The sequence below is a fragment of the Pseudorasbora parva genome, chromosome 21, assembly GCF_024679245.1.
Source record: "Pseudorasbora parva isolate DD20220531a chromosome 21, ASM2467924v1, whole genome shotgun sequence".
In the NCBI taxonomy this organism is placed as follows: domain Eukaryota; kingdom Metazoa; phylum Chordata; class Actinopteri; order Cypriniformes; family Gobionidae; genus Pseudorasbora; species Pseudorasbora parva.
Genome location: NC_090192.1, coordinates 19,078,549 through 19,100,050, shown reverse-complemented (window position 1 = coordinate 19,100,050; position 21,502 = coordinate 19,078,549). Strand labels below are relative to the sequence as shown.

General features: G+C 35.6%; 3 protein-coding genes across 3 annotated transcripts; all 3 read left to right on the top strand.

Moving 5' to 3' along the window:
• The first annotated feature begins 12,642 nt into the window (after positions 1-12,642).
• On the top strand, positions 12,643-14,347 carry LOC137055837 (parvalbumin, thymic-like). Its single transcript, XM_067429732.1, has 4 exons — positions 12,643-12,703; positions 12,862-12,991; positions 14,097-14,206; positions 14,294-14,347. Exons 1-4 carry the CDS (start codon positions 12,643-12,645, stop codon positions 14,320-14,322), a joined length of 330 nt encoding a protein of 109 aa, XP_067285833.1. The 3' UTR covers positions 14,323-14,347.
• A 1,136-nt stretch (positions 14,348-15,483) lies between these two features.
• On the top strand, positions 15,484-17,003 carry pvalb2 (parvalbumin 2). Its single transcript, XM_067429731.1, has 5 exons — positions 15,484-15,526; positions 16,003-16,073; positions 16,179-16,311; positions 16,469-16,578; positions 16,748-17,003. The coding sequence occupies exons 2-5, from the start codon at positions 16,013-16,015 to the stop codon at positions 16,771-16,773; spliced, it is 330 nt and encodes a 109-aa protein (XP_067285832.1). The 5' UTR covers positions 15,484-15,526; positions 16,003-16,012; the 3' UTR covers positions 16,774-17,003.
• Positions 17,004-19,730: 2,727 nt separating this feature from the next.
• On the top strand, positions 19,731-21,502 carry pvalb3 (parvalbumin 3). The gene is made up of 5 exons (XM_067430015.1): positions 19,731-19,876; positions 20,295-20,362; positions 20,783-20,915; positions 21,019-21,128; positions 21,235-21,502. Exons 2-5 carry the CDS (start codon positions 20,302-20,304, stop codon positions 21,258-21,260), a joined length of 330 nt encoding a protein of 109 aa, XP_067286116.1. The 5' UTR covers positions 19,731-19,876; positions 20,295-20,301; the 3' UTR covers positions 21,261-21,502.

Below are 21,502 nucleotides of genomic sequence, written 5' to 3'. Positions count from 1 at the left end.
AGTAAATCAAGAAAACAAGATTTAGTCAATAAGACTAATAACTGTGATGCGTTATATAACGAGTCGTTTTTCTGTCGATGAATTCATCCAAACAGTTGCTCACCTGTCTAATTAAACACATAATATAGTAAAGCGTCTTTAGTGTTTCCACACTGTAAAACAATTCAGGTCTCCAATTGAACATTTTCAAGTGGCTGATCACATCTACATTTTTCAGTTGGCCGAATTGAATTTCTGTTAATTAAATTATATCAATTCACAGAATTTCAAGTCGGCAAACTGAAAAATTTAGATGTGATCAGTCACTAGAAAAAATGCAATTGGAGCCTTTTTTTTTTTTTTTTTTTTTTTTTTTACAGTGCATGGTTTCTACAAAATAAAACCAGAGATTGAGGGTAATGCATGATGTTATTGATTCGTGTCCTGGTTAAAATGATCTGGATCTGGATAAAGTAAGTGCACAAGTCAACAAAATATAACATATATTTTATAACATAGTCTAGTGGTTTTTGATTTTTTTAAAAACTTACATATTGTGCCTTTAATTCACAGGTAGGTTCTATTTCATATTTTTTGCTTTTCATTGTCAGTTAAATCTCTTTTTTTCGGGGGGACAATTTTACCTGTAGAAAAAAATGTCTAATAATACACATTCACTTTAAGACACACCTTCCCTCACAAACAATTACAATCCTAAAAGTAAATGTTAAGATTGATCTGGTTTGGATTTGGTAAGTTGTGCTTGGTAAAATATAAATGATACAAATATATGGTCTAATAATGAACCACTCACTGTAGTAGTAGTATTGTAGAAGTGTTTTGGCCCCCCTCCAGTAAGCAGTAAACAGCAATGAGTGGCTAAACAAAATAGCAGCAATTGCTTCAACAAAATTCCTGATTCACCTCATGACTTTCTGCTTTTGGGCGTGGCGGCCTCTGCTGGACATTGAAGAGAACACAACCTCGATTTAAATATACGGACACCCAGTGGCCAATCATGAAAACAACACTTTGTGAGAATACTAGTAGTCCCCCAGGATGTTTTGTGTGTATTTGTTGTGCATATTTAAATATACAAGTAGGCTTGCAATTTTCTACCAAATAAACTACCTATTAAACTGTCCAGCTTCCATCAACAGTCCCTCTTGGCCTGGAAATTATCCTTCAATCACAACTTCTCACCACACAAATCTCTCCTTTGGAGCAACAGTGACATTCTTATTAGGAATAAATCAGTATTCTTCCCTAAATGGTTTGATAGAGGAATTAACCATGTACTCTGCTTATTTGATGATTCTGGCACCATGCTCTCTTATGAACAATTTATGGAAGTTCATGATTTCCCAATACCTTTTAAAGACTTTAAATCTATCACTGATGCCATCCCTATCGGAATTAGACAATTAATTAAAAATCATCTGAGCTATGGAAACAAAGATATCAGACAGCCTTCACTTATGTTGGGTGGTGTAGAACTGTCTGATAAAAAATGTAACAATAAGCATATTCGCCGACATCTGCAAAATAATAACTCCATTGCTCCAAGGGGGATGACTTATTGGAATTCCTTAATAAGTGGAATAAATTGGAAAAAAAAAAAAAAAAACATGGTTAATTCCTCACAAATACTGTATCTCTAATAAAGCTAAAGAGGTCCATTTTAAACTTTTGCATAACATTTACCCTAAAAATTGTTTTGTTGCTAAGTTTCGAGACATTGACACATGCTGCAGCTTTTGTAAACGCAGGACACTGAAACCATTCCTCATTTATTTTTTTAATTGTCCAGTTACCAAAAGGTTTTGGGAAGATTTGGGTACTCACTTTCTCCAGTCTCAAAATATAACTCACTCATTCAACCTGAAAGATATTATTTGTTACTTTTGTTTTCCAAAAAATGGCACTCTGGAGTTTGTATTAAATTTTATAATCTTAAATGCTAAGTTCTTTATACACAAGCAGAAATTTAATAAGTCTTCCTTATGTTTAAAACTTTATATTTTGGAACTTAATATGTTTCTTAAATCACACAAGCTTGTAAAGAACAAGAAGAATTGAAATCTTCTGTATAAATATTACGAATCCTCTTAATGTTCTCTATTTTCTACCTCTATGTATGTATGTTTTTTTTTTTTTCAGTATGGTCTTTGTACCCAATTACCTTCAATAAAAAAATAAAAAAAAAAGTAGGTTTTATTTATATAAATAATACAGAGTCATTCACTGTTGTATACTAATAAGAGTGGAATATTTAGATTATACAGATACAAGAAATGAATTTAGAATAACACAATTTCTGAGGCATCTTTGCACTGCAGGTCAGGTTGAGTGAAGCTCCATCTCTAGGGACACACAGGATGCCTAAGGTGCTCCTCTGGCAACAAAATCACTGATGCTGGAGTTTTACTGAACACACTCATTCAGCATCAGGACATTGTTCCCAGCTGGCAACATATACACGCATGCACACATTCCCATCAGGCCAGTGTGGGGAGGAGCAAACATGCAGCTGGTAATTCAATCAGATGCACGACAAGAAGGTACAGGGGAGCCTCTGGTTTCTTCATCAGGAATTTTGTACACTTGTCATGGTTTTGTTCCAAGCTTCTGAAACTGAAGACCCCACAGCTAAACCATTTAAAAAATGACCAGCTATAAAATCACTGAGGCAGAGAGAGAGAGAGAGAGAGAGAGAGAGAGAGAGAGAGAGAGAGAGAGAGAGAGAGAGAGAGAGAGAGAGAGATTAATAAGTTATTAATGATAAACCAGAGGTTCTTTGTTTTTATATATGTTTCTAATAAAGAAAATAACCTGTATTAAAAAAAAAAAGACCTGTGCCATGAATCGACACACCTTATGCAAATTTTATAAAATATAAAATGTCCTAAATACAGTTCTGAGACTAAAGTTCTCAGAAAAATCGCTTGGGATCATGTTTCACTCGCAGAAAAAGCTCTCCTCTTGCAGCCTTACTTTTTCTGAAATCACTGAGGGGAATGTGCTCATCCTGCAAGAAGTTGCACTATGGTAACAGACCTTGTAGGGGTCCCAAAGGCTAGTGTGCTACCAAAAAGGGAGGAGGTTCACTATTTTAAGTGAGTTTGTGCTGATCTTCCCACCAATTGAGTGGTAACACTTCACAAAAAATGGGGCCCTGAACCTCACGCTATCCTTTTACACACGAAGAGCAGAATCATCATATCCCTCAAACAGATGATAAGTGACACCAAACAATCCATGAGAGCTGTGTAATTGGATGCCTTTGGGCTTATTCTGAGCATGCAAATCAGAGCCAGTGGCGCTGAGAGTTACATGCCCCACTACAACATCAACTCCCTTCGTCTGGTGCCCCATTGCAATCTGGGTAGGGGACAAAAATGAAAAGTCAGCCTTGGCTGTCGTAACCTTTTTTGGAAAAGTTGGGTAGTGCCTCGTACAGCAGCTCTGGTGTACAGACGGTCTGAATAGTGTGAGTAATTTAAGATGGATTTGTGAAAAACAAATATATTACCCTCTTCTGCTTAAATTAAAACGGTGCTTTACTTTGCCTCATTCATTTATTTGTTTATGAATCAGTCTAGTGATCTGCCAATAAAATGCCAAGCTGTTGTAAGCCATTTGAATTTAATACATTATAAATCTTACCAAAATAATTTTCTTTCTATGTAAACTTTGAATCCTCCTATTTTAATTTATACAAAATATGTTTATATATATATATATATATATATATATATATATATATATATATATATATATATATATATATATATATATATATATATATATATATATATATATATATATATATATATATATATATATATATATATATATATATATATATATATATATATATATATACTTACCTAAAGGATTATTAGGAACTCCATACTAATATTGTGTTTGACCCCCTATAGAACTGCCTTAATTCTGCAATTAATTCAACGAGGTGCTGAAAGCATTCTTTAGAAATGTTGGCCCATATTGATAGGATCGCATCTTGCAGTTGATGGAGATTTGTGGGATGCACATCCAGGACACGAAGCTCCCGTTCCACCACATCCCAAAGATGCTCTATTGGGTCGAGATCTGCTGACTGTGGGGGCCATTTTAGTACAGTCAACTCATCGTCATGTTCAAGAAACCAATTTGAAATGATTCGAGCTTTGTGACATGGTGCATTATCCTGCTGGAAGTAGTCATCAGAAAATGGGTACATGGTGGTCATAAAGGGATGGACATGGTCAGAAACAATGCTCAGGTAGGCCTTGGCATTTAAACGATGCCCAGTTGGCACTAAGGGGCCAAAAGTGTGCCAAGAAAACATCCCCCACACCATTACACCACCACCACCAGCCTGCACAATGGTAGCACAAGGCATTATGGATCCATGTTCTCACGCCAAATTCTGACTCTACTGAATATCTCAACAGAAATTGAGACTCATCAGACCAGGCATTTCCGCCCACAGGACTGCCACATAATGGATGTTTTTCCCTTTTCACATTTTTCACATTCTTTCTAAACCCTAGAAATGGTTGTGCGTGAAAATCCCAGTAATTGAGCAGATTGTGAAATACTCAGACCGGCCCGTCTGACACCAACAACCATGCCACGCTCAAAATTGCTTAAATCACCTTTCTTTCCCATTCTGACATTCAGTTTGGAGTTCAGGAGATTGTCTTGACCAGGACCACACCCCTAAATGCATTGAATAAACTGCCATGTGATTGGTTGATTAGATAATTGCATTAATGAGAAATTGTACAGGTGTTCCTAATAATCCTATAGGTGACAAAACTATTTTAATTGTATAAATATTTAATATGCTATATAATATATAATATACAATTATTAATAACATTTTATTTTAAGGTGTAGCTACAGTAATTATTCATTTAAAATTTGAGTAATAATAATTAACAACATGTTACAGTTAGGGTTAAGGTTAGTTGCGTGTAATTAAGCATAATTACTGTTATTACCATAAGTATATGTAATGTGTAACAAAATTATTGTAAAGTAACATTACAATTATTTTAAAATAAATAATAACATTTTATTTATATTTATGCAAACAAACAAAATATACGGGAAGAATCTGCAGTGTTCGGCCAGAAAGTCTGTTTAATCTGCGGCGGATTGATTTGCTAGCCTATTATAATTTTTGAATGAATGATTCTTTTTAGAAAAAAATAAAAATAAAGTTTTGCTAATTTGTTATATTTTTGTTATTTTTATTAATGTTTTTTTCCATGTCTATATATTGCTTTTTAAAATACATTTTTATGTTTTTTTTAAGTTTATAAGGTTTATTAGTTATTTTAGAAATGTAACTTAAACTAAACATTTTTTAAATAAATAATTAATTAATAAATATATTTTTTATTTCTTTTAAGCCTGTCAAACCATTAATCACGATTAATCGCATCCAAAATAAAAGTTTAATAAAAAAGTCTTATGCATGTGTGTGTATTTATATATACATAATATTATACAATATTATACATAGTGCACACATATATGTAAACACAAACTTTTATTTTATTTTTATTAATTGCATTTGGTTTTAGTGCACTGTAAAAAAAACAAAAAACAATCCTGTCTCCAATTTAAATTTTTCTACTGACTAATCACACCTAAATTTTTCATTTGGCCAAATTGAATTTCTGTGAATTTATGCAATTTAATTCACAGAAATTCAATATGGCCAAGTATAAAATTTAGATGTGATCAGTCAGTAGAAAATTTTCATTTGGAGACCTGAATTGTTTTTACAGTGTGTCAGTAATATTTGAAACGGAAATCCAGTAATATCCCTGATCTGAGGCTGGGTTGATTTGGCACTAGGTGTGAACTACTGAACAGTCTAAGTGAGAGTTGTAGGAAGTTGGCTGTTAGCCATATTAGCGATAGCTGCAACAGAGAGGCCAGTTCAGGCTAGCTCCACTTTAACTATTCACAGTCCTCTTGGTGTGACATGACAGAAGGATGAACATGTTATCTGACAATGTCATCAAAACCCAAAACACCAAACTGTATATATGCGCAATAATAAAGTTGGACTCTTTTGTTGTAATACACTGGGGAGGGGGATTGTGGGATTTGGGGGATGACACTGATGCTACAAAATGTGCAATATGTCTCCAAATTTTGATAAAGTCAAACATCAGCTTGAAGGGAAAAGTTGTTTTTCATATAAATTCAAATGAATAAACACATTATTATACAAAGCTATACATTGTGCAGCGAGAGTCCTTCTGTGGATGAAGTGTCTGCTCAGAGATTTCCATAACACCTCCTGTTTTCTTTCACCTTGATTGAAAATATAGGCTATTTTAGATTATTATTTTAATATAAAGAGCATTGCCTGCATAGTTTTTGAGAATGAAATGGACTAAAGTATTATTTTAGAGATGCCAAAACACCCATTTGAGCCTCATCTACATGATTATAATAATTATATTTTATTAAAGAGTTAGATTATTTATCAGATCAAGAACCATAATAGTTTTTTTTACAGGGAGCATGTCAAAGTGTAGCACTCTGAATTCTCAGTTGTTGGCTTTACATCCTTAATCTAATCCTGTACGGAAGCTATATAAGGCCAGGGATGTTCAGTAGATTTTGCTGTATGCTGTGTCACTATAATTTAAAAATAAAAAAGCTCTGTCAGTCTCGGCAGTTTGCCTGCCTTTGCGCTGCAGTCATGGATCAGGTTTAGGGTACTGTGAGTGAGAGGACACACTGTATAGAATTTTTTATTTTAAAATGATTTATTTCGATTTATTTGATAATCAATCATTTTTTTCAGGAAGACTTATACAAGATGTGCATATGTTGAGCCGCTTTTATGCACAAGAAATTAGGTAAGAGGTAGTACAGAGAACCATCTGCAAATAAAATCGGTTATTTTGGAAGGCATCCAAAAATCCTTAAAATAATTTGGATCCTACTTTACCTTGTTGTGTTAACTCATATTACTACATGATGCTGATCAGATCATTCGTTTCATGTAGTCTATAAATAAAATAAAATGAGATTAAAAGCAATACAAACTTGGTAATTTTCTCTAAACTGAAATGAAATCCATATGGATTTTTATGTAATTTAGTTTTTTAAACATATGGTTTTAATTAAAAAATATAAATGATTCCTATATAATAATCACCTTTACTTGACACACTTTAATGGAACCTGCAACCTTTGCACTGTAACCTTAGCGTGTTTTACTTGCTGGGACCCCTTGCCTTCTATTTGCCCCTCTTTACTCTGTTTACAAGATAGAGTTTATGTTAAGTAAAAAGCCACCTGTTTTGTATCTGGCAGACGTCTTACTTACTGGAGCACTGAAGCTGCCACATGAGATCTGTACCAGGTTGAGAACATGTACATGTTCTCAAAATAGAGAAAGGTGAAAACATTTAGGATATAAAATGCTATAAAAATGCGATGCCAGGTTTGTATCCAGTGTCATGGCTGTGTACTGCCATTCTGCTAAGTGTGAAGTCCATCCAAAAGATACTGTCATACTCATAAAAACAAGAGCCAGGCCTGTGGCGGCTCAGGGAAACCCCAAAGGTAGCTACTGTACAAGCAGAGGGACAGTCACCCAGTCGTAATGCAACTGGCATGCCCTGCACCTGTCGCATGGCTGACTACATTTCGGGCCAAAACTCATTGAATGAATGATACTACTTGGGACGGCTTTAACAGACCGCGCATTGAGCTTCAGCGCATTTCACAGTTAGCGCTACGCTAAACACCGTAGCGTTCTTTGGCATGATTAAAAACAAAACCGTCAATGGAGAGCATTCCACCAAGAAATGCTGGTGTGATTTTACACACAAACTTCCATTCCAATAATGCCACATGTATGCGGTCTGTTGAGCTCTGCTGAGCTTAAAAGGAGACTATAATGTAAGAAATTATTTTAACAAAAAGTTACCTGGTTGCCTTAAAATTTTGAGTTAATTGAAATTAAACATTTAAGAATCGACAACCTTTATTCAAATAATATTAAAAGGTTTTTTTTCCTTTTCTATTTTTTTTTTTTTTTTTAAGAATCACATTGGGTAATTGTGTTTGTTTTATTTGTGATGATGCAGTGAAACATGCCAAATTGTGTTATTTTCATGATTTATCACATTTTTATGTGGTTCAGATACAATCATATTTAGATTTTTTATTCATTAAACCAATTTCCTTCATTGTATCAACTCATTTTTTTATTTCAATTAACTCAAAATTTTAAGGCAACAGGTTACTTACTTTTTTAAGTTAAACCAACAAAACGTTTTTTTTACAGTGTAGCGTTGTTAACACGGGTGTTGATATTTGTTAAAGGGTTATAGTTCACCCAAAACTGATATTGATGTCATTAATGACTCACCCTAATGTCGTTCCACACCCGTAAGACCGCCATTCATCTTCAGAACACAGTTTAAGATATTTTATATTTTAGTCCCAGAGCATATATGCCTACTTTACTGTCCATGTCCAGAAAGGGAATAAAAACATCATCAAAGTAGTCCATATGTGATATCAGTGGGTTGATTAGAATCTCTTGAAAATACATTTTGGTCCAAATATATTAAAAAAATATGACTTTATTCAGCATTGTCTTCTCTTCCGTGTTCCTCCAAAAAGATTCAAACGGTTCATGAATCAGTGAGTCGATCAATGATTCGGATCCCCATGTCACGTGATTTCAGCAGTTTGGCAGTTTGATGCGATCCGAACTGCTGAAATCACGTGACATTGGTGACCCGAATCATTGATCGATTCCCTATTGGGGACACTAAAATTATGATCCAAGTTATTCAACTAAATATACAAATAAAATGTATTAATTTGGTCATATTTAATTCTATAAACTATCCAAATTAAACTAGCCAAATCAAATTTTGTTGCGATGTTGTCCTGTTTAACACTGTGAAGCTGCTTTGAAACAATCGTCATTGTAAAAGCGCTATATAAATAAAGTTGATTGATTGAACTAGGAAATCTATTTTCATTAAAAATTGGTAATGGCATTCAGGCATTATCGGCCTGAATAATAATCCAAAACATTAAACTTTATGGGATATTTTGAAAAATATGTTTTGTCCATACAATAAAAGTCAATGGACTTTCATTATATGGACAATTTTAAAATACTTTCTTTTCTTTATTTTAGTCTTCAGTGTTCCCCCAAAAAATGAAAGTCGTACAGGTTTGTAATGATATGAGGATGTGTAAATGATGACAGAATTTTCCATTTTTTGAGTGAACTATACCTGTAAGTAAGTAACAGCCCACAAAACGAGATGAAAAGGCATTTTTTTGCATGTCAGCATGGCATTGGGAAAGACCCGGAGCTCCTGAGGGGGCTTTTCTCATTTTCAACGGCACGAAACCAACTGCTCACAGGCTTTGTTGGAGATAGAAGATTTGCAATCCAAGTGTCTGACTCTGTGGCACGACACATGAGTGGCATTACTCAACTGATCCAAGTCTTGGTGATCTCATTGTGGAGGTCCAGGACTCTCTCTGGCCTTTTGCCACTTTTACAGGCCCCCAAGGGGCATATCAACGATCAGCACAAGGGGAATTCGCAGCCTGGCAAGATAGGCTCCTCAATTAGCGCCTTCATGCATTTCACAGACGTGGAAGTGGAGCGCTCTGTGGCTACATCGTTCACGTGCAGGGGGAATCGTGGGACAGGTGTTGCGTAAGGCCTCGTCTCATCAGCGTGTAAATCAGGCGGCGAGGAAGAATGCCCAAATGTGCTCTAAATGTGTTTGTTTTGTGTGTGCCATCAGATTTACGGCTAATGATGTGATCTGGGCCGAGGTCACCTCAGGGTGTCCATACATGCACACACAATCATTCCAACTACACACGCTTGGTGTTGAGTGATTAATGTCGGGAAAGAGGAGGGGCGGGAACTGAAACTGAGGGAGCCGTCTTGGCTAAATCTGAGAGTCCTATCGGCATGCTTCCATCACAGCTGGTCAGCTGGAAATAGATAGAGATGCAACTAAACCCGAGAGACAGGGAACAGCACAATCTCTGCCCTCATTTATGAAAGACATAATCAGTTTTAATTAGGGGTAGTTTTGAAAGGTATTCCCATCTTGAGAATCCCTCATTGTAATTGTCTAATGCCCACAATGACAATGCTGTCAGCCGATCGAGAACAACTGATGATACATCAAACAGGTTGTAAATCAAGAGAGGCTTAGTGAGAAATCCCAGTATGTTACTGAGAACCTTGGCGTGGAAAAAAGGCATCTCAAAATAAAACAGGGCGTGTTCCAGACATGTAATGATTTAAAAGCGGTAATTGCAACACATTGCTCACTTATCGGCTTATTAATCATTTCCCAATTATCAAAATCATCAACCCCCTTACAAATTGTAATATTTATGAAAATAAACCCAGGGGTTGCATGGGTTATTGATGCATAAAGTGCATATTTCAACATCACGGTTTGAATATTTGTAACATTTGTTAACATAAACTAAAAAATGTGCTTATAGCATTTATAATCTTTGTTAATCTTAGTTAGGCTATTAAAAATTTCCATGATAGTTCACAGTACATTAACTAATGTTAACATATTACTTTTCATCATCTTAAAAAATGCATTAGTAAATGTTGAGATTGACATTAACTATTAATAAATGCTACAAGTATTGGTAACACGTTACAATAAGGTTTATTAGTTAAAATGAACTGAACTGCCCTTATAAAACATTTATTTATCTTTGTTTATGTTAATTTCAACATTTACTAATACATTATTAAAAACTTGTTAGCATTAGTTAATGCACTATGAACTTACACGAACAAACCATGAACAGCTGTATTTTTATTATCTAACGTTAACAAAGATGAACAAATACAGTAATAAATGTACTGCTCACGGTTAGTTCATGTTAGTTAATACATTAACTAATGTTACCTAATAAAACCTTATTGTAAGGTGTTACCAAAGTATTGTTAATGTTAACTAATGTAGTTAAACACATTTGAAACTTATTTACTCACTCTCATGTCTTTCCAAACCTGTATGACCTTATCGAGTCTTTCTTATTTTAATGATCATCTGATTTTTGCTTTTTTTGTTGTGAACAGTGTGTCCATTATTATTATTTTGCCTTTTTAAATGATCCTTACATATGACAAATACCTTTTAATTAAAAGTACATAAAAGCTCAAAATATGAGATGCATGCAAAATAATTATAAAAGAATTTGCTGTTTTAAAACACATGTAATTTTTCCTGAGAAATTCCCCAAAGCATCAACTACTCGCATAAAAATGTGCAAAATTCTACTTCTGGGATACAAAAGCTTGTCAATACATGGGACAGTACCCTCAAATGGACATTTTTATGCTGATATTTACCAAAAAAGTTAGAGTTTAGAGGTATATATGAAAAACGTCATCCATTTTAGGTAAGATGTTGTATCCCTAAGGCACATTTTTTTTCTTAACATGTTCTGTTACTAAAATACCTGCCATACATTCATGGAAAGATGCAATCAACACTCATCAACAATAAGCTTGATTTGTCCACTCACACTAACACACAATTCACATTTAAAAATGATCAACTTGTCATGAAATATAGATTTGACATAGTCATTATGCTGTTCTTAAAACAATAAAGGAACAATACAAAAAATTGCAATATTCTGTTCAATTGTACAGATTTAAATAAATATTAAGCCAAATAATGTTATATTCTGAAACACCTTCACTCACCAGGTCAAATATCTTTTCTCTGTCCCTTTAAAAAGCATTTTAAGTATGATATGGCTCCAAACGCTCTTGATGCACCTGATGTAAAGTATAAGCAAGGACAAAGAAAAAAGGTGTTATTGAGAATATGAAAGTCCGGCCCCGATCCCCGTCAAATCCCTGTCACTCAGGAAACATGGCCTTCCTGCAAACAAGAGGTAGTGTGGAACGGGACAAGGCCACAAGGGCAGGTAGTGGGCTGGAAGGATGTTTTTGTCATTGCATTGGCCCCTGGTTGGCAGCACACACAAGCAAGCAGACGTCCATCCTCAGGAAAAGGGCCTGTGGAGGAAGTGAAGCTGACGTCACATCAGCGCACTGTAGATCAGCACGTGCACAAAGACAAAGCAAAAACAGCTGGACTTCATATTGTGTTTCAACGCTGCGATCGAGCCGTAGGCCTCTGATCTGTGTGGAAAATAAACATTTCTCTTCGCAAAATACTCCATTCGGCCGCTGCCTTTAAATCCTATTGTGTAGGCACATGTCCAATGATGACAGTGAGGCAATAACAGGATGTTTACAAAGATATTCACTTCAAGTGAACGAAACCAAATATAACCTGCTGATATTAAGTGATACATCACGTCTAATATAAATCATGAGTTTTTTTATGTTTGTTTGTTTAATTCAGTAGATCGTGAGGCTTTACTCGAGTAACTAATACAATGGCTTGTCCTAATGTGTCCTGGACATGTCAAGTGGTGTAAAGCACACAGCTGCAGGTGGCATACAAACACTGGTGGCTTTTGACATTACGTAGTGACATTCAGACTTGCAGGCTTTTCTGTTATAATCAGGGAAGACGCTGTTGGTAGGCCTCAGAATTTCCTGAGATCCGTTGGAAAATGGCTATCACGGACGTCTTGGCTGCCTCTGATATTTCAACTGCCATTGATGGATGTAAAGGTAAAGTATGAATGATGCTCCAATGAACTAGTTTTCCCTTGGTTTGAATTGAACATTGCTGTAAGATTTCCTTATTGCAAAGTTGTTTTGATTTTTAGTCAGAAATTTTTGCCCTGATATTCATTCTTTATTGTTGTTGTTTTTTTTTACTCCTGCAGCAAAGGATTCTTTCAGCCCAAAGACATTTTTTGCAATAGGTTTGTCAAAGAAGTCTCCACGTGAGGTCGAGAAGGTATTTAAAATGTTGGACCAGGACAAGAGTGAGCTCATTAAACAGGATGAGCTACAGTTGAGTAATTCACTTTTTTCATGTTTACTTGGCAGAGCGACTGAAAACTGTTCAATTGGAGATGATATTAGTGCACAGTCGTGTGGCATGTTATGGATAATATGTAATTATTCGACTTATTCGAGCATTATTCGAGCATGGCAATGATTTTTACATGGACGTTAAATATTGATTTGAGTTGAGACTGTTTTAAAATCTTACCTGTATGTTATCTTAAAGCAAGATAATGCATTTCAATATATAAAACAATAGACCTGACAACAAGATTCACAATAATACAGTCAATAGATACATGGATAGTTCACCCAAAAATGAAACTCACCCTCAAGTTGTCAAAATATTTTTTTTTTTCTTCTTTTGAACACAAGAAGATATTCTGAAGAATGTCTGCAACCAAAAATTTGAAGGGCCCAATGATTTACATTACATTTACAGTATTTTTCACCTATGGAAGTCAATGGGGCCCATCAACTGTTTGGTTACCCATATTCTTCCAAATATCTTCTTTTGTGTTCAGCAGAAGAAAGAAATTCGGTAACACTTTAGTATGGGGCACACATATTCACTATTATTAACTATGACTTTTTCCTCAATAAACTCCCAATTTACTTCTAATTAATAGTTAGTAAGGTAGTTTTTGTTGCATTTAAGTTTAGGTATTGGGTAGGATTAAGGGATGTAGAATAAGGTCATGCAGAATAAGGCATTAATATGTGCTTTATAAGTACTAATAAACAGCCAATATCTTAGTAATATGCATGCTAATAAGCAATTAGTTAATAGTTTATAACTGAACCTTAAAATAAAGTGTTACCAGAAATTCATACAGGTTTGAAACAATTTTCATTTTCGAGTGAACTGTCCCTTTTAATAGTTCTCAGACTTCCTTTCCAATGCCACCGATAACTGAAACGCACAATGTTGTGTGTATGAAACAAGAAGAGTAGCACTGTTTTTAGATGAACATGCACTTATATGCAGCGTTGCCATGGACAACAGCAAAAATGTGAAAATATTATAATTAGCCATTCAGAATCTAGAGCCATGGAATGAAAACCTTCCTTAATTATTAATTTGTCTATTGTATTGTGACACATTTTCCAGATTGTTTCTACAGAACTTCTCAAAAGGGGCTCATGCGCTTACAGCAGCTGAAACCAAGGCCTTCCTCGTGGCTGGAGACATGGATGGGGATGGGAAGATTGGCTGGGAAGGTTGGTATCTATACTCAGATAATTTACATTTAGGGTATGTAATGTATAAATGTAAGAGATTAAACCACATCTCCTCGTTTCCTGTAGAATTTTCAGCCCTTGTGAATGCTTCCTGAGACCAGCTGTTACAGTCAAACATGGCAAAGAAAAAAAGCCTGAGTTTTGCCACTGGGATCTTCTCTATAGCAGTTTTCAAAGATGAATTGTGCAGGTTTGTGCTGTCTTGTATGGTTTTACTGTAATGTTATAGTTTGATCTTGGAAATGTAATACAAAATAAACATGTCAAAACAACATTTCTTGTATTCTGAAATGTTGCAAATAAGTCATCTTGAATATATATAGCCCATAACGAGAATTCTTCAGAAGTGATTTTGCATGCTGGTGACAAACATTTAGTAACTTTAATTGTTCATCTTTATTAAGAAAATGTTTTATCACCCAAATCATAATAGTTTTGTTGCAGCTATTGAGTAAACAAGCGAACGCAATAAAAATTCACCATGATTTGAGTATGTCTTGTTTCGCATCATTTTCTGTATTGTGTTGAATACACATATCCATTAGGGTAATGTGTGAGAAATCCTCCTTCATAAAGTGTTTCATCATATTTCCAGTAATCCGAAACTTTGAAACGTTTGCTCCTGTCCAAGCCCCCAGCTGCCCCAGAATCTGCTTAGCATCATCTTGCATGTAGAATATATATAGTAAAGAGACTGTAAATGTGTTCTCATGTCCCCTCACATAGAAAATAAAATCCAACATTAAACAATATTCTTACACATTTCCCAGCATGGTCAAAAATGCAATAGATAAAATAAATCTAATGAGAACAAAACAAAAAAATCTATTATTTAATCCTACTGGATATACTGTTGGCCTACTAATTAAACTGCAATATGAATTGCATTGTATCCAGCGGGATCTAATGTGTATCTTTCTTAAGGATTTAAAAAAAAATATTATTATTGTTTACTGACCACAATAACCTGTTCCAAATTATGATCTGACAAGGCTAAAAACGGGCAACATAAGAAAAACGTTTTTGAATATGAGAACTAAATGACATAGCGCACATTCTCATGCACTGATGTGCGCTATGGTGTCCCTCCAATGTTTCCCATAAGGAATCAGAGCATCCCCTTTTGAAAGGATAAAAATAGATCTATAATGACCAGTGGACACATTTTTTTCGAAACTTTACCCAACCTAAGCAAATGGTGTCCGTTACAACCCCAGAGAAAAAGTATAAAAGCGGGGCCCATGGGTGCTTTGGGTAGTCGACGCACATCTGTGGAACAGTTGTCAGCCCAGCGCAAAGGTGAGTTTACCGGATAGACCATAAGGATCATACACCAGGGCTTGGTGACTTTGTCTAATCACCATGGAATATGATCAACGAAAAATGGAGGAGCAAAATGAGGATGTAAAAGGACTTGCAACAGGACTGAATACGCGATAATACGCCAATCTCTTCACTTAACCAAAACCAAGGACCTGCTATTTTCTGAGATTTTGGAACAGCTTGCAATCCATTTTTTATTATTATTTTTTCATTAGGCTGGCATTCTCGCATGATCTCGCAGAGATCATATTTTGACCGTAGGAAGAAGTTTAACTGTAATGAGAGAACCGACTCAGCTTCAAGTTCGCTTTACATTTGCGCAAGGAATTATTAACCGGGGTTTCACTAACGCTCCCGTTTTGCGACGTTACACTTTTTTCGTCTTCAAATTGAATGTAGAAAACCATTATGCACCTTAATGTATCCTCATCTTATGTGGGTCTTATTTCCAGATAAATCAAAATGGCATTTGCTGGAATTCTCAAGGACGAGGATGTGGCTGCAGCCCTTAAGGATTGCGCTGGTAAGACACATCTGCTTGGACAGATAATATTTTAACACTCGCCACAGAGAAACAATATAGACTACTGATAAATCCGCTTATTTGTAATGTTCTGTGTAATTGCAGCTGCAGACTCCTTCAACTACAAGACCTTCTTCGCCAAGGTCGGCCTGAGCGCAAAGACTCCCGAAGACATCAAGAAGGCCTTCTTCGTCGTCGACCAGGACAAGAGCGGATTCATTGAGGAGGAGGAGCTGAAGTATTCAACACTTACAATTATTGAAATAATTCTTGAGCTAATATAATATAGGCTATTATTTGTTATTATAATATAGGCCTATTACTAAATGTTAATTCTCTCATTTACGGAACATTTTACTCAAGTTTCTAATTTATATTCTCCTCAATGTTCCCAGACTGTTCCTTCAGACCTTCTCTCCCAGCGCCAGGGCATTGACTGATGCTGAGACCAAGGCCTTCCTCGCAGCTGGTGACAGCGATGGTGACGGCAAAATCGGAGTTGATGGTACTTAATCTCATATTCATAACATTTTATGACTTTATGAGGTGGCAAAGCATGATAGGACAATACATGGTTAAACCTATGCAATCAAGCTTAAAAACTGATATGAATGAGATGCTAAAACGATCCGTTTCAGCCTGTAATTGTTTTCTTTGTCATGTTCTTTCCACAGAGTTTGCTTTGCTTGTAAAGGCCTAAGCATTCATGGACCCTTGTCTTTGGAACCAGAGCTCTGCTTACCTATCATCTTTTTTATATTTATTTATGAACGCCCTGCAAACTCCTCCTTGCAAAGAACTGCTCCACTCAATGTCTTGAAAAGCTATTTATTATTAATGTTGTTTCATTGCATTGTATTGTTCTGTAAAAAAAAAAAAAAAAAAAAACTTCTATGTGCAAACTTACAACCTCTTTTGCACTTTAAGGAAATAAACATACATTTGATTTAAAACAACATTCTTGCCTTTTAATATCTTTTTCTGAATTTTGCATGTGGGATGATTTTTATTTTATTTTACATGTTTAAGTGTTAAAACAGTTACTATAAAAAGATAAGACAGTGTCTAAACATGGGCAGCGGTGCATTAACACTACCAATACATGCAAAAAGAAGCATAGGCATTAAGACTCTATAGTGAATGAGTAGGCCACACTGTAAAAATAATTGTTGGTTTTTGTTGGTTTAACTTAAAAAAGTAAGTAACCTGGTTGCCTTAAAATTTTGAGTTTATTGAAATTAAAATTTTGAGTTGATACAATGAAGGGAATTTGTTTAATAAATAGAAACTCAAAATATTATTGTATCTGAACCACATAAAAAAATTGATAAATCATGAAAATAGCACTATTTGGCATGTTTCACTGCATCACCAGAAATAAAACACACACAATTACCCAATATGCTTAGAAAATCTTTTAATAATCTTTTAATAAAGGTTGTCAAATCTCAAAAAATGTTCATTGTATTAACTCAAAATTTTAATTTCAATGAACTCAAAATTTTAAGGCAACCAGGTAACTTTTTTTCTAAATATTTTTTTTACAGTGCATTTAATTGAAATGACAGAGGTGTAAGCAGTTTTTGAATGAAAACAATGAATGGCTTAGTATGACTATACTCACCATGAGGACATTTGTACACATGCTCACTTAATGTCCCCATGATCAACAGGAAGTGAGCTAATGAGCCTTGCACAAGTATCACTTACAGCTCTCAGTGACCGAGTGAGAATGTCACTTTATACTCCCAAAGGCACATCACACACAACATGACTGAAGCAATGGAGCAGAAGCTCACTTTCTTTTCTTGAGTGTACTTTTAACACCACAGTTCAATTGTTATACTAACTAAAAACAGTATTAAACTGAAATAATCGACTCTTTTGTCAAAGAAAGAAAGAGTTTATTCTCTAATCTAAGGATACAAGGTGATTTATAAATACAAGACATCCAACTTTTGATATTCTAATATCAATCTAGTTTACTGCCTTTTGCAACAAGTGAGTAACATTATAACTTTCAGCACACTAAATGTATTTTTAGCATGATAAAGTAAACAGCTCTGCATTATCCCAAAATTTGAATTTGTCAGATAAAGTGACCTGTATGAGTAGTGATTGCAGCTGTTTCATTAGTTTCATTAAATAATGTGAAAATTAAGTGTAGGAGGCAGACGTAAAAAAAAAAACATTAACCATAAAATAAATACGCACAACAAAATGAAAGGAGTGGCAGCAGCCGACTGCGGCATATAGCCATAATAAAAGCTCTGGAGCTCCTCCATGGGACTCGAGACCATTGTGTCGCTCAGGCGTCTCTCATTCCGCTCCCACAGCTCTCAGCCCCACCGTCCTTCATACCATAGTAACGTTAATAAAACTTTATCAGCTCACCCATATTTCTGCCCCGTCAGAATCAAATTGCTTTCCATCAGCTGTGGAAGTGAAGACAACAACTCCCATGATTCCATGCTCATTCACGCCATCGTCAAGCTAAACATTTGATATATTTTTTTTAAATAAGCAACCTCTAGCAGCAAAACTGTGCTTTTAAATAAACACATTAGCTAGTTTTGAATTTATCATAACTTCATAACTTTAAATAGAACTAAATTTTTTACAAAATGTTATAACAAAGAACAATTTTCCTGAATAGATGTCATTATCATCATATTTAAATGGGTTTGAATTAGAGATGTCGTTACTCTGAGTTTTAAAAAAACATTAATATTCAGTAACATTATCAATTTAACTGCACAGACACAAACTACATTTGAACTAAATTGAGCTGAATAATGAGACTATCTTTAAAACATTGTCACAGTGAACTGAATTGAAACAACGTTTAACTAAATCAAGCTGAATAATGACTTATAGCTGCTTTTGAGCTGAAATTAAAGATGTCCTGACTTCCGACGGAATCAATTTACAACATTAACTGTTATTTTACATGTCCATAACTTGTTGACTTGACCTGGCTTGGGGTAGCCTAAACTTGAACTTGATTTGGATCCTCAGACTTGGGATAAGTAGATTTATTGAAGTTTTCTACAAAAAGGGAAAGATGTCATTATCACACACAACAGCAAAAAAGGTCATAATCATCTGTATAGCCTAGAACATTAGCCTAAATGTGTTTGCACGATGAAGCATATCCTAACTTTCATTTTCAGTAAACTGCCACATTAAATAACCATCAATTAAAAAGCGTCCAAATTCCTTTTTATCATAGGTTCTGTCAATCATTTTATGACTTTAAAATCAAACGTGACGATGGCAAGAGGGGCTCAAGAGAAGCACACTCCCCTGCGGTAGACGCATAAGAAAGAAGCGTTAACCTTAGCGTTTGCATTTACCTTATTTCCAAAGCACACAATACGAAAGTCAGTATTATGGGATCATTTGTGATTCGTGCGCTTCCTCTTGAGCATGTGAGATGATTTGCCCCAGTTAAACGACTGTGCAGCGAACTTGGTTTTCTCAGGCAAAATGAACTCTTGCCGTTCATCTCCAGAGGGCTTTCATCCATATCAGCATCGTATATTATTAGCCAGCGCGATATTAAGGACTTATACATACGTGCATTTAAAGCATCATCATTTAAGAGCATTATAAATAGAAAACCCTGACTACTGGACAATTTTTTCAACCAACAGCCTCCCATGCGGTGTCCATTACATTGTGCCTTATATTTCGGTTGAGTAGTGGTAGGCTATATAAGTGGAAGCAACGGAGTTGGTGCTCACTGCAGGAGCCAGTTTTATCTTTGCGAATCCAAACTCATACCCTAAAGACAACTAGAGGTGAGTGTCTTCACAGATGAAACTACACGAGCTCACAATATCTTTCAACGAAGAAAGAAAAACTACGAACAGCAACGGCATACGACTGCGGGCTGATGCGGAGAGGATGGTTTGACCTATTAAATCTCGGCCACCTGGCGTGGGAATAATTTGTGTCGTGGAGTTTGGACGTGTTTGGATATTGCGCTTTATTAAACGGTTTGATTACTCCAGGACTGGGTGGGATTTATCATAACACGCTATTAATCGTTGATCATTTACCAAGCATATGGGAGCATTTCTGATGATCTGGGTGTCTGGAGTAGCCTATTATAAAACTGAAATGACAGTTTTCTTGAATTAAATTGAAATGTTGTTGTTTTGTGTGTATAGCCTTTAAATTAATTGAAGTAAAATTAAACCCTCTGCCATTTTATAGGCTAATCATGGCATTCGCTGGTATTCTGAATGAAGCTGACATCACTGCAGCCCTGCAGGCCTGCCAAGGTAACCTGCATGTTTCTGGTCCAATTGACCAACAACCGAGAATATCGATTTCATGTTGTTCCAAACACACTTGACTTTCTTTTTTGCGTGGAACAAAAGGCAGAATGTTAGGGACTGACAGTCTCAGTCACTGTTCACTTTCATGTATGGACAAAGATGCAATGAAAGTGAATGGTGACTGAGACTGCCATTCTGCCTAACATCTCCTTCTGTGCTCCATGGAAGAAAGTTGTGTGGATTTGGAACAGCATGAGGGTGAGTAAACGATGACAGAATTTCCTTTGAACTGTGTAAATATCATTTCTTAGAGCTTTTTCAAGACCCTTGAATCAAATGTTCTTCTTGGGTTTTTATTTTATTTTAATTTTTTACCATTTATCTCCACCATCATGCTTAAAACCTGATGAAATTACCTTTCAGCTGCTGACTCCTTCAACTACAAGAACTTCTTTGCCAAGGTTGGCCTGGCCGCCAAGACTCCTGATGACATCAAGAAGGCTTTTGCTGTCATTGACCAGGACAAGAGCGGCTTCATTGAGGAGGAGGAGCTCAAGTAAGCCCGATCTTGAATAGCTTTTTCATATTAAACTGACCTGTCTACTGGTTCAAACCCTGGAAACAATGCTTGAGGTTGATTGTTTGCTTGTGCTCTTCAGGCTGTTCCTGCAGAACTTCTCTGCTAGCGCCAGGGCACTCACTGATGCAGAGACAAAGGCCTTCCTGAAAGCTGGAGACTCTGATGGTGATGGCATGATTGGAGTTGATGGTAAGGAATTTGCTTCTTGTTAAATATATAAAGACTTAATTGTTAAAACAATATTTCAACCGCTCTACTATGTCTTCTGATTAATTGTTCCTCCTTCATTTTACAGAGTTTGCCGCCTTGGTCAAGGCATAAATGGCACCTGACCAACAACTTTTGCTGACAACAATTATCGTAGCCTGAGATCTCCACTTTTTTTTATCTTAGTGGTTGATTTTTATACACAACCCTGACTGTCCACTCCCATGCTGCACTCCGTCCACAATGACTGTCAACGCCACATGGTCTTTCGCATTGTAGATATGAATGTTGGTTTCTATAAAATCTTTGATCCCGTTTTTGGGAAAGGACAATGAGAAAATAAATGCTATTTTTCA